Raw genomic sequence first — 13,712 nt, 5'->3', positions numbered from 1 at the left:
ATTATGAGTTCTTCGACGATAATTTAGACATAATTTAGACTGACATGGAAATATAGAGAACCAGTCTAATTACATGGTATGACATTGCCAATTAATTTTGACTACAACTAAGAACAATAATTTGTAAAATAAACTAGTGCAAAATACTGATATACTGTGCATTTTATCTGAACAAAAATGAAATTTTCATCTTTAAGCTATATTTTTATTTAAAGCATATGACCATAACAATTGCATCCCAATTTTCTTTCTCATTTAAAAATTTACAAGTATGCATGTTAAAATGGTTCTAATTGTTCCAAATGTATAATGTCATTCAATTCTACTTTTTAATGAAAATTAGGTTTATTATTTTGTAATGATTATATATATTGTTGTTTGCTTCGTGTCAAGTTGCAAATGTTTCAAGCATGTTCAGAACCATAGAAGTTTAATCTTATGGCTTACATATATACAATTAAAAATTCATAAGGGTTCCGCGGAACCCAGTGTCTCGCCTACTTTTGCTGTTAATCGCAGGCTCAACAAAAATGAGGAAAAAAATTAATAAAAATATTCCTCTCTATACTATCTTTTGATTGTAAGTAGCTTCTGTCCAAGTTTGGTAAAAGTCCAGGATAATTTATGAATCTAATAAATGTTTTAAAAACTTAAACTGCAGACAGTTACATGTAATGTTAACTGGAAGAAAAACTAAGTCCATTTATAAGTAAAATACGGAAAAAATGGAACAAAATTTTTACAAAATTTCCTTCTAGATACTAGCTTTTAATCATAAACAAGTTTCTGTCCAAGTCTGGTACAAATCCAGTATAGTTTAAGAAAGTTGTTAAAATTTTAAAAACTTTAACCACAGAGTGAATATTTGTGGACACGCCGACGACGACAACGACGGAATTTTGGATCGCTATGTCTCGCTTTTTCGACAAAAGTTGAAGGCTCAACAAAAATTAGACACAAAAAAATTTCTAAAAATATATAAATAATATCCTAGTCTAAACTAGAGGCTCTAAAGAGCCTGTGTCGCTCACCTTGGTCTATGTGAATATTAAATAAAGGACGCAGATGGATTCATGACAAAATTGTGTTTTGGTGATGGTGATGTGTTTGTACATCTTAATTTACTGAACATTTTTCCTGCTTACAATTATCTCTATCTATAATTAACTTGGCCCAGTAGTTTCAGAGGAGAAGATTTTTGTAAAAGATTACTAAGATTTACGAAAAAATGGTTAAAAATTGACTATAAAGGGCAATAACTCCTAAAGGGGTCAACTGACAATTTCGGTCATGTTGACTTATTTGCAGATCTTACTTTGCCGACATTTAGTGTTTTTTACAGTTTATCTCTATCTATAATAATATTCAAGATAATAACCAAAAACAGCAAAATTACCTTAAAATTACCAATTCAGGGGCAGCAACCCAACAACAGGTTGTTCGATTCATCTGAAAATTTCAGGGCAGATAGATCTTGACCTGATAAACAATTTTACTTCATGTCAGATTTGCTTTAAATGCTTTGGTTTTTGAGTTAAAAGCCAAAAACTGAATTTTACCCCTATGTTCTATTTTTAGCCGTGGCGGCCATCTTGGTTGGTTGACCAGGTCACGCCACACATTTTTAAAACTAGATAACCAAATGATGATTGTGGCCAAGTTTGGTTTAATTTGGCCACGTAGTTTTAGAGGAGAAGATTTTTGTAAAAGATTACTAAGATTTACGAAAAATTGTTAAAAATTGACTATAAAGGGCAATAACTCCTAAAGGGGTCAACTGACCATTTCAGTCATGTTGACTTATTTGTTAATCTTACTTTGCTGAACATTATTGCTGTTTACAGTTTATCTCTATCTATAATAATATTCAAGATAATAACCAAAAACAGCAAAATTTCCTTAAAATTACCAATTCAGGGGCAGCAACCCAACAACAGGTTGTTCGATTCATCTGAAAATTTCAGGGCAGATAGATCTTGACCTGATAAACAATTTTACTTCATGTCAGATTTGCTCTAAATGCTTTGGTTTTTGAGTTATAAGCCAAAAACTGCATTTTACCCCTATGTTTTATTTTTAGCTGTGGCCGCCATCTTGGTTGGTTGGCCGGGTCACGCCACACATTTTTTAAACTATATACCCCAATGATGATTGTGGCCAAGTTTGGTTTAGTTTGGCCCAGTTGTTTCAGAGGAGAAGATTTTTGTAAAAGATAACTAAGATTTACGAAAAATGGTTAAAAATTGACTATAAAGGGCAATAACTCCTAAAGGGGTCAACTGACCATTTCAGTCATGTTGACTTATTTGTTAATCTTACTTTGCTGAACATTATTGCTGTTTACAGTTTATCTCTATCTATAATAATATTCAAGATAATAACCAAAAACAGCAAAATTTCCTTAAAATTACCAATTCAGGGGCAGCAACCCAATAACGGGTTGTCCGATTCATCTGAAAATTTCAGGGCAGATAGATCTTGACCTGATGAACAATTTTACCCCATGTCAGATTTGCTCTTAATGCTTTGGTTTTTGAGTTATAAGCTAAAAACTGCATTTTACCCCTATGTTCTATTTTTAGCCGTGGCGGCCATCTTGGTTGGTTGACCAGGTCACGCCACACATTTTTAAAACTAGATACCCCAATGATGATTGTGGCCAAGTTTGGTTAAATTTGGCCCAGTAGTTTCAGAGGAGAAGATTTTTGTAAAAGTTTACGGACGACGGACGACGGACGACGGACGCAAAGTGATGAGAAAAGCTCACTTGACCTTTCAGGTCAGGTGAGCTAAAAATACAACACTGATGTTCAGCTTTACCTAGTTTTCATCATCACACTGCTAGCATGAAAAAACATGTATACTTTTACATAATTCTGTGTAAATATTTGTTTTCGTTTTCCTGTTACAAGGAAAAAGGAATTAAGGACATACGATACAGTTTTGATTACACGGTGATTTTTTTTTACAAAAATTTGCATACAAGCAATCTATTTCTCACTTAGTTAATTCAAATATGTAATAAAAAATATACCTTCATGTGCTAAATTTAGTGATAAATGGGGTTACTTAAAATTTCAGTTTTGTGGACAGTTCTATCCTATGGACAGACATACTTAACTTTTTTGTTTAAAAAGATAAACACATGCAGATTTTTGTAAAAAGATTTGGAATATCTGCTTTACAGAAGTATGCTCTTAATTTGTGTAACAATTCTTGGAAAATAATTCATTTTTATCAAAATTTCATGATTTTGGTTAAAAAAAAAAACAGCATTTTTTGTTGCATATTTATTTAATTTTGAAATAATTCATTCGGATTTTTTCATAAAAATTGGAACAAATAATCTATATACAGCATGAAGTCAAATGTCCTTTTAAAAAAGTGGGGTCAATGTGCTTGTTTTCAAGCTAATGATTAAAATCACTTGAAAAATGCACCTTTTCCCGAAATGTCACTGTTTGACGTCGTGAAAAACAACCTATAACGTTAGCAACATCATTATCTCCCCTGTAACTGTATCGTTTGCCCTTAACATAGAACAATCTAATTGAAATACACACCATGAGACCATGCTTCAGTAACATGGATCTGACAACACTACATTCTACTTTCTGTTTCTATTATTAAAGACCTTTCGGAATCCTCTTGTTTTATTGTAATGATACACACCATCAAAAATGTGAAGGCTGAAATTCCATTGGCTGATGTAAAAAAATCTACCAGAACAAAAAGTAGAACGGAGTGTTGTCAAATCCTTGTAACCAAAACATGTACAAAAGATCAGATTGTAACATAGAAGTGAGGAAGCCAGGTTTAAGGACTAAAATGCTGTTGTGAAATTATTTTCATACCTTTTCAAAAATTCGTAAGGGTTCAGCGGAACCCAGTGTCTCGCCTACTTTTGGTGTTAATCGCAGGCTCAACAAAAATGAAGAAAAAAATTAATAAAAATATTCCCCTCTATACTATGTTTTGATTGTAAGTAGCTTCTGTCCAAGTTTGGTAAAAATCCAGGATAAATTATGAATCTAATAAATGTTTTAAAAACTTAAACTGCAGAATGTATGTAATGTTGACTGGAAGAAAAACTAAGTCCATTTATAAGTAAAATACAGAAAAAATGGAACAAAATTTTATCAAAATTTCCTTCTAGATACTATCTTATGATCATAAACAAGCTTCTTTCCAAGTTTGGTATAAATCCATGATAGTTTAAGAAAGTTATTGAAATTTCAAAAACTTTAACCACAGAGTGAATGTAATGTTTCCTGGCAGAAAAACTAAGTCCATTTATAAGTAAAATACGGAAAAATGGAATTTTTTTTTTACAAAATTTACTTCTGGATACTATCTTATGATCATAAACAAGCTTCTTTCCAAGTTTGGTAGAAATCTAGGATAGTTTAAGAAAGTTATTGAAATTTTAAAAACTTTAACCACAGAGTGAATGTAATGTTAACTGGCAGAAAAACTAAGTCCACTTATAAGTAAAATACGGAAAAAATGGAATTTTTTTTTTTACAAAATTTACTTTTGAATATAATCTTATGATCATAAACAAACTTCTGTCCAAGTTTGGTAGAAATCCAGGATAGTTTAAGAAAGTTATTAAAATTTCAAAAACTTTAACCACAGAGTGAATATTTGTGGACGCCGCCCCGGACGACGACGACGCCGACGGAATGTAGGATCGCTATGTCTCGCTTTTTCGACAAAAGTCGAAGGCTCGACAAAAATGAAATTTTATAAGCTAAATGTTTATACTTTTTCTTAATAGTTGCCCAACTTTAATTTCCATAGGCATAGAAACCTTCAGGTTGCAGAAATACATATATATATATATATCAAGTTTGACTGAAAAATTCTCACTTCTTCCATTACTTTGTGGTGATAATCAATAGCCAGGTGAATGCATCACCAAACAATTTGTTCATAAACTTTTTTATCCTATAACAATCTTTCTATCGTTTCATTAAGTGACGGCTGTGCACTGTGTTTTAACTAAGCAAAATTATAACTTAAAATAGATACGGTTTTATGATTTCTTCTGAGATTATTAATTAACACTAGTTCTAAATGATGAAGTAATCAATTAAAAAATCACCAGAAAAAACCTTGATGAATCCTGGTGAGGGTAAATCCAGAGAAGAGTTTCGGATGCATGAAATTTATAACGTGTTGTTTTCATTTTTTACAGCACTGAGTCGATACCTCTGCTGGTGGACTATTAGTCCCTGAGGGTATCATCAGCTCAGTAGTCAGTACTTCAGTACTTCAATACTGACATGATTTATAACAAACCTTTTTAAAATTGTCCATTGATTAGTTTTGAAACTATTAGAAACTAAGGTTTCAACTCCCTCAGGCAAAGTTGATTTTAGATGGATTTGGCTATTTTTTTAGGTCCTTTTTGGTAAAATAGCTCTTCAACTGTTTCAGTTCTTATACATCCTTGGCTTTCAAATATTGGACTTTGAGCGTTCCTGGTGAAGGTAAATCCAGAGAAGCGCTTTGGACGTATTAAATTCATATTGTGTTGTTTTCATTTTTTGAAAAGTCAGCGCATGACTATCAAAGTTATGATTCAAAATCTAATTGTGCAACTTAAAAAAATATCTTTTCACAAGTATACGGAAGAAAAATACACCCAAATCTTTCTCTCTGTTTTCATATCAATACACACTTGTTACTATTTTTGCATTTTCTCAATTTGAATTGGGGAAAAATTTATATATATATTCCTTTATTCTGTGATCAGGTAGAAATGTTCACCAATTGGATAAAAAACGAAGAAAATATCTCCTTGACAACCAACACTAACCTGTTCATTTCTTTGACTACCTATATTATCTACAACGTCACCTGGAAAACAAAGATATAAACATTTTAGATTTTATTCAGATAGAAACACATAACTGCAAAGACTTTGTAAGATCTAAAGTCAATAAAAATTCTCAAAAATACTGAAATAATGTTCATAATCTCAATTTCAAATGTTATATTACACGAAAAATGTACTCTAAAAAAACATACGGATGCATAATAGAAAGTGCAAAACTCAGTGTTTAAATTACAAATAAACAAATGCATGAAAATAAATAATTCCAATATTACAAACAAAATCATGAAGGCATATTTTGTGAAATAAATAACCATGGGAAAGTATACATAGAAGCTAAAATCGTGCACTAGCTTAGGTAGTTAAGAATATAAATGCTTATAAATAGAATAGAATCATTTTAAAATATGTGGAATAAAAGATTAAATATAAGTCTAATTTTTGGAAACAAAAGAATAGAAAATGTGAAATATACTAAATTCTAAGGGAATTGGAATCACTTTTTCTTTCTATATTGGTTACATTGACATTTACTGTGAATTCATTTATTTTCGTGGTTACCATTTTTCGTGGATTAAGGACAAATTATATTTTCGTGGATATTTAATTTCGTGGTTGTACAAAAGTCTACATACAAACCTATAGAAAATTTGAATTTAGTTGAACATTTAAATTCGTGATTCACCACGAAATCCACGAAAATTGGTATCCAACAAATAATAAATCCACATTAGTAGTTTTTGCTGTTTTGTTCAGGCTACATTTGGCCTTTGATGCTAAAGAAAAGTCAGTGCTTCTAGAGGACATGTAATGAAAATTATTCCAGGAATATTTCTCATGACTTTTATAAACAATATTTATAGATTATCTAACGTTTTTCAAAGGAGAGGGTGTTTCTCAGCTACAATCTCTTTGACGGACGACCACCCTGAGATGAGATGTATCCAAGTGACATCCTTGGGTTTGATTGACCATTGATATTCTGTTTATAGCTATTTTCCTAGGCAATGTCAATGACATAGGCTCATGACGTCAGACAGTCTCTAACTACTCGACTGAGAAAAACCCATATCTCTGAGTAAAGAGATATAAAAAATTATCACCAAAAAAATCAAAGCAAAATTTGAGAAAATAGCGTTAAATATTTATATGTAATATTGATTGTATGAAATGTGTCCCATAAACAGGTGCAATCAATTTATCAGCAATAGTGTGAGTTAGTACATTAATTAAGCATCTAAGAAAGTGTTTGTATATCATAAAATATTCATTGAAAATGTTATTATTCTTATATCAGCAGCAGCTGTGTGCTATATTAGTACTGTGGAACATTGAAAATATGTCTGAACTCTAACATGAACCCAGAGCCCTCGGTCATAAAATTTTACTCAGTACTTGGAGCACACAATCTGTGCTCGAAACACCAAATCCAGTATTGTGATTGGTCAATGATATCCGAGTCTGAGTACATTAATCGTGCTCGAAAATTTTTATGACCACAAGGCTAGGTTTATTCTCCTCGCTAAAAGCATATGTATTTAATTAATTAGTAGCTCTGCTAAAGAAGTTCTTGGTTAGTAAGTGTAATCTGATTAAATAAAATCATTACACACACTCTATACTTTCAATTTTGTATTTGATGTTTGACGATCATAGAAACTAAGAATTCAAAATGGTCATAGATTTTCAGGTTTAAAAACAAGTAATTATACTTTTGCTGTACAACTAGGTCTTTCTAATAATAACAAATCTGTTATATTGGTCAATCATTCCAGTAAGTAATATGTTGATATCATGATGTAGAAATTTTGTGAGAAATACAAATTCTTTGTATATTATCTATAGCATTCTTCAATATAGATTGAATGGTTTATTTCTAAGGACAATGAGATGTAGATATATGAAGATGTGGTATGAGTGCCAATGAGACAACTCTCCATCCAAGTCAAAATTTATAAAAGTAAACCATTATAGGTCAAATTACGGCTGAATTTGGCTGAATTCAGCTAAGTGTGGCTGAATTTGGTTTTAAGAAGAGTTAAAAAAGTTCAGAGCTAGGGTTGGTACCATGAATGCTAAGGTTTTAAAGACCTTACCTAATCTAATTCAGTGTCCAAAAGAACCTTTCAAAAACATTCACAAGGATTTGAAGAAAAAAAACGGAACATTTTAATCAGGAGATATATATTGAAAGTATGTGTTGTGATTTATCATAATCAGATTAACACAGTTCTATTAAGTCAGAGTGTGTATTCATTCCACAGCAGACCAAAGAGTGTGTGACGAACCTCTTTGAAGCGTTGAAAACATATCTGCGAGCATATTTTCCTGTGTACAAAAATAAATAATGCAATATAATGTCTATAACTTTATACATGTGAATGGACATAAATCCATATGAAGTCAAAAATAGTTGGTTTGTTACCTAAAGCTAAACTGTTACCACACCACCATTTCTACAATTCTTTTTTTAAAACATGAACTAACTGCTAGTCCAAATTATTTTACCAGTCATATTTAAAAGCAGGGAAAAAAACACCAGACCTAATATAAAAATAAAAGAGATGTGGTATGATTGCCAATAAGACAACTATCCACCAGAGTTCAAATGAAGTTGATATAAGCAACTATAGGCCACTGTACAACCTTTAACAATGAGAAACATGCTGTTGTTTTTTTTTTCTGAAATATTCCATGGCAGAACTGGAAAGACTATCAGATGTATATGGATCAAATTCCAAGTGCCTGTTTTAAATTATGATCATATTTATTATCTTTTACAAAGTGACAGAAAAAATGAGGATTCCCCTGAGCTTATAAAATTATCTGTCTTCCTCTATAATAAATACAAATGTTCATTATTAACTATTCCACATAAAAAAATAGTATTTCTAGTAGGACTTTAATAAGTCAATCCAATTAGTACAAAACATTTACTGTATTGTACATACAATCCTATCTATGAATATAATCCATCACTGAAGAGACATTTATTGTCGAAATGTGCATCTGGTGCAGAAAAATTGGTACCGTTAATGTTATTCTATGAATATAATACTTCTATAGGTTATGTATCCATGCTTTACATTAAATCGTCATGCCGCATTCAACTTAAACCATTTAACATGAACAACAGAGCTAGGACATTCCATATGTATACTCTATATAAATTATTGCACTCTTTAACAAAATTTATTTTCGAAAACATGAATCAAGAGACTGTAATAAGCATTTGTAGCAAGTTATTTCCCTTGTTCAATGTAACATTGGTTCACTGTAATGCAAAGTAACAATGAAAGTAAACTGAAAATTACAATTTCGCATTGTTCAACAGAGTAGCCTTCTTTTCATTTTGGTTCAATTATTAACTATGTTTCTTTTTTACATATTTTGAGACAGGAATTTTGAATCCTTCCTATAAAAATAAATAAACTTTACTATATACATCCTCATTCTAATCCGATTCCACGATTATCCCCAACTAATTAATAAATTGTAATTAAAATATGTGCTTAAAATACAATAACATACACTAGTAAATATATTTTGAACTGAAAAATCTGTTTTGATTTAAAAACCAATAATCAAGAAATTCTAAAATTAAGAGATCAAGGGACAAATTTCATATTGTGTCCAACTCAAAATGGCTGTTTCAGTTTAAAATATATTTACTAGTGGTTGGTGATAACATGTATATAAGCTGCTAGCGTTTAGAAACGTGTTAGTTTCGTGTATGAATTTGTATACCTATTACACAGCGGATTCATACGAATCAGCATTAATTGTGCCGGAATGTGATCTACGATGATGAGATTGGGGTTTACGGTGATGATGAGAAGTCCTATGTGATCTGGCTGAAACTAAATAGGACATTTACTAAATTAAAACAATAGGAACAGAAGTTTGGGATAAAATAACAAAAGAGTGCCCACACTAAAATGTCTGGCCTGCTCTACTGGTTATGATTAAATTTTATGCTTAAAGACTTTGAGGTCTTACTATAACAAGTATCAAATTGGTTGATGGCGAGACAATGAAAAAAGGTTAAAAAAAAACATAAATAACAATTATTACACTTAATTCATAGGAAGGAATTTGCAGGTACTTCGAGATGTAAGACTCTTTTCAAATATGTCCTGGATTTGGAGTAAATTCTGTTTAACCATTAAAATTAAGGATGTACTTAGGTCAGGTTTAGGAATTTTTGTCAGATGTTCGGACTCCTTGGTTTTTTTCCTATGATACAGAGTAAAATATTTTGCCCCATAACACCCATTTTTCTTTTCATATAAGGCTTCAATAGCTAATAAAAGGTTATTTACCAAAATTTAAGCAGATTCTAGATTTCTTTTCTTTCGATTTGAGACCCAAATAATACCAATGCAAATATAAGAATAAAGTCAGTCAGCCTTTTCCTGCCATTTTTTTAAAATTAAATATCTCGAAAAGGAGCTCCATAACCTATCAATATTTTTAGCTTATTTCGTTCCTTAAGTAATGCTCTTCTGACTTATAGTATCAATTTTGAATTCTAGATTTTTTTAATTTCACCTAATTACATCCTTAAACACAGATATTATCATGTATTTACCTTTGATCCCAAATCATTAACATCAGTCTGACCCTGGGTCTATTCAGTAAAGGTTTAAGGTTTAAATAATTGAAGACATAATTTTTTTGCTGCATGATTTAAACAATTTTGGAAGGTATTCATAAAGGATATATTAACATTGATAATAAAGCTCATTTTCTTTTAATTTCACTTGAAATATTCCGCCAAAGGAATAAAAACTGAATATTGAGATTTAATGATGACCTGGCATCAGGAGAAAAAGTTTCATTTATAATATCAAAATGAATATAATAAATAAATTACTTCTCTTTAAAGTAAAAGTTACTGGACTTGAGGACATGAGATCTTTAAAGTATATATATAGATTCTACCACTGTATCAAGTGCGATACAATATTTATCCACTCGAGACAGTTAAATTTTTAAATTTAAAACACGAGTCTCGCCGAGCGTTTTAAATATTCAAAATTTAACTGTAGAGAGTGGATAAATAACGTATTGCACAAGATTTGGTGGTGGAATCTATTTCTCTAATGATTTTAAACGATATGCAGACAAACTCAATCCTTCTTTCCGAATGATCTGCGAAAAGATGTGTTCTTTCTATGTGACATCATCAGGCATGGTCGCCTTTTTTCATGAAGTCACAATAGGAAATTCAGAGGAAGGCAAGAAAATTTGACGTCATAATCAAATTTTGACCAATGAAGAACTGAGATCAAACGAAACCACACGTTGATTAAATAAAAATAATCAACAGGTCAGGAAAAGGATAAATCGTGTAAGAATTAAAGAAATATAGATTCTACCACTGCATCGAGTGTGATACGATATTTATCCACTTGAGACAGTTAAATTTTCAAATTTAAAACGCGAGGCTTGCCGAGCGTTTTAAATATTTAAAATTTAACTGTCGAGAGTGGATAAATATCGTATTACACGAGATCTGGTGGTGGAATCTGTTTCTCTAATGATTTTCAAACAATACGCAGGCAAATTTATTCCTTCTTTTCGAATGATTTGCAAAAAGATGTGTTCTTTCTATGTGACGTCATCAGGCATGGTCGCCTTTTTTCATGCCGTCACAATAGGAAATTCAGAGGAAAGCAAGAAAATTCGACGTCATAATCGGATTTTAACCAATGAAGAACTGAGATCAAACGAACCACACGTTGATTAAATTTTTTTTTATACAATGGGTGCAGAAAGGGATAAATTGACGAAGAATTAGAGAAATTTTTTTATATGTGTTTAATACTATAAAAATAAAAGTATAAAATGTATGTAGAAACTCATTAGAGATTGTGTTTGTTTGTTTAAAATAAACTGGACTTAAGGACACGGGACCTCTAAAATATATTTTGTATAATTATGTATTATAAAAACAAAAACAAAAAATGTATGTAAAAGCTAATTACAATGTTTTTTGTATGTTTAAGCCAATTCAGCTTTATACAAAATTTTGAACTGAACTTGAACTCTGAACTTTGAATATGATAAACATTGTTCTCACCTTGTTTATATGATGGTGATAATGGTGATGGAGGAACCTCCTCAGCTGGTGTCGCTGGTGTTATGGTTACAGGAGGGGGAGATAACTGTGGATGAACCTGTTTTAATGATAATGTAATAAACAATATACCTTACACACAGATATAAATAATTAATTTTTTAAATGATGTATGTATTTTATGGTCGCAAATGCATTCAATTGTGATAATCTCACTTCTAGCGTATGCATTGTAGATAGATGTGCTGTAATTCAGAATTTGCCAACATTAATCATTGGTTTGATGGCTGTAAAGCAATCTTTCTCACCAACCATTTAAATGATCTGCCAATGCCATATCTGCTTCTACAAGATGACTGTCCAGCTTTTTCCAAGTAATTAAAAAAAGATGATTTTAAATTTTCTGCAACATTCCCACAGTGAATCAATTATATGTTCAAGAACTTGGTAGAATATTTTTAGCATGCTCTTTCAAAGCTGCTTTAGTTAATTACAAAATCTGTAAACATGCAAGCAAAGGAGTGTATTCAAGACAATAATTATAGATAGCAGTCAATGACCAAGAGCTGTTAAGTAATATAACATGCATGCTACAAATATGAGCACTGAAATATTTCCGAGTTATTTTTAAAAGTTAAAAATTATTGATTTTTGCACTGTTTTCCTTAAATCCTACAAGAAACAGAATATTTTTTTATCTCTATAAAACGTACCAGGATAAATATCAGGTATTTATGGAAAAAGATATATAAAGGCCATACAGATAACTTCAACTGTTTTAGAAAAATGTTGACAGCAATAGAAAACTTACAAACCTAGAAAAAGTGAACCATCAACACTATTCTCATCTCATAATAAACACATTTTTTTTAAGTTCACATAGGTGGAAAAACACCAAAAAGTCAATCAGAACCACTTATAAAATAAATAGGTGGAAAAGTATTTCTTAGTTGTTCTTATCAAAGAGATATTTCAAATTTTGCCTTGTAAAGTACGTTACCTTTAAACCAGAGTGAAGTACCTCGACTACCAGTGACGGGAAAACACCAACTTTCCCGTTCAATTCTCCTTCCCAGTACCCATCATCAACACCATTATCATCTTTACGTAGAACTTTTATCAACATCCCTTCGTTGAATGATAATTCCTCATCAGATAAACCTGAATAGTCATACAAGGCTCTGGCCCAAATACCATCTGTACAATAAAGATGATGATTAATTGAGACTCAAATATATCAATTTTTTCCACCCTTTTGTTACAATTCCAATGTATCCAAAGGAAAAACTTTTGCCCATGGTGTTTTTGTCCTTCATCTGACTTTCTATCTTGATTGTCAATTGGTAACTATCGAACTTCTAAATCGATTGCCTTACAATAACTTGGGTTAAAAAGTTCATTAATAAAAAGTATTATTGTCTTTTTGTTTCTTAGCTTCTTTATTATGGTTGGTTTTCAAGTTACAGAACAGACACATCTTTATATCCTTTTCCCATCGGGTTCAAGATATAATCAGGTAATTGTCTTAGTAGTACTAAGACTTATCCCTACCATTTCAACTGAAATCAGTCTCAATCAGTAGGAAAACAGAAAATCATGTAAAACTCACCATCATTAATAATGATATATATAACTTTAGTCTTGATTTATTTAAAGGGGAGGTAAGCGCATCAATTCTTTCTGCTTCTCACAAAACCTTCATCCCTTTAATTGTCCTATGATGACAAAATGTCTATATTGAATGTCAATAAAAATTACTGATAAACCTCTAGATGTTTTTATTTTTTC

General features: G+C 31.1%; 1 protein-coding gene across 4 annotated transcripts in view; it reads right to left on the bottom strand.

Moving 5' to 3' along the window:
* LOC127732859 (protein nervous wreck-like) overlaps positions 1-13,712 on the bottom strand; it is a 73,480-nt gene that overhangs the window by 6,680 nt on the left and 53,088 nt on the right. The window contains exons 17-21 of one of the 4 annotated variants that reach the window (XR_007996458.1): positions 12,925-13,121; positions 11,928-12,024; positions 9,590-9,702; positions 8,131-8,170; positions 5,825-5,865 (exon numbers count right to left, since the gene is read on the bottom strand). Coding sequence is in view for 3 of the 4 variants with exons in the window: in XM_052242045.1 (XP_052098005.1) it covers positions 5,862-5,865; positions 8,131-8,170; positions 11,928-12,024; positions 12,925-13,121 (338 nt within the window). In the remaining variant the exon portion in view is untranslated. The remainder of the gene's footprint in view (positions 1-5,824; positions 5,866-8,130; positions 8,171-9,589; positions 9,703-11,927; positions 12,025-12,924; positions 13,122-13,712) is intronic. The other 3 variants (XM_052242045.1, XM_052242044.1, XM_052242046.1) reach the window with 3 other exon arrangements.

The sequence above is a fragment of the Mytilus californianus genome, unplaced genomic scaffold (assembly GCF_021869535.1).
Source record: "Mytilus californianus isolate M0D057914Y unplaced genomic scaffold, xbMytCali1.0.p SCAF_29, whole genome shotgun sequence".
Taxonomy (NCBI): domain Eukaryota; kingdom Metazoa; phylum Mollusca; class Bivalvia; order Mytilida; family Mytilidae; genus Mytilus; species Mytilus californianus.
This window is presented reverse-complemented; position numbering and strand designations above follow the sequence as displayed.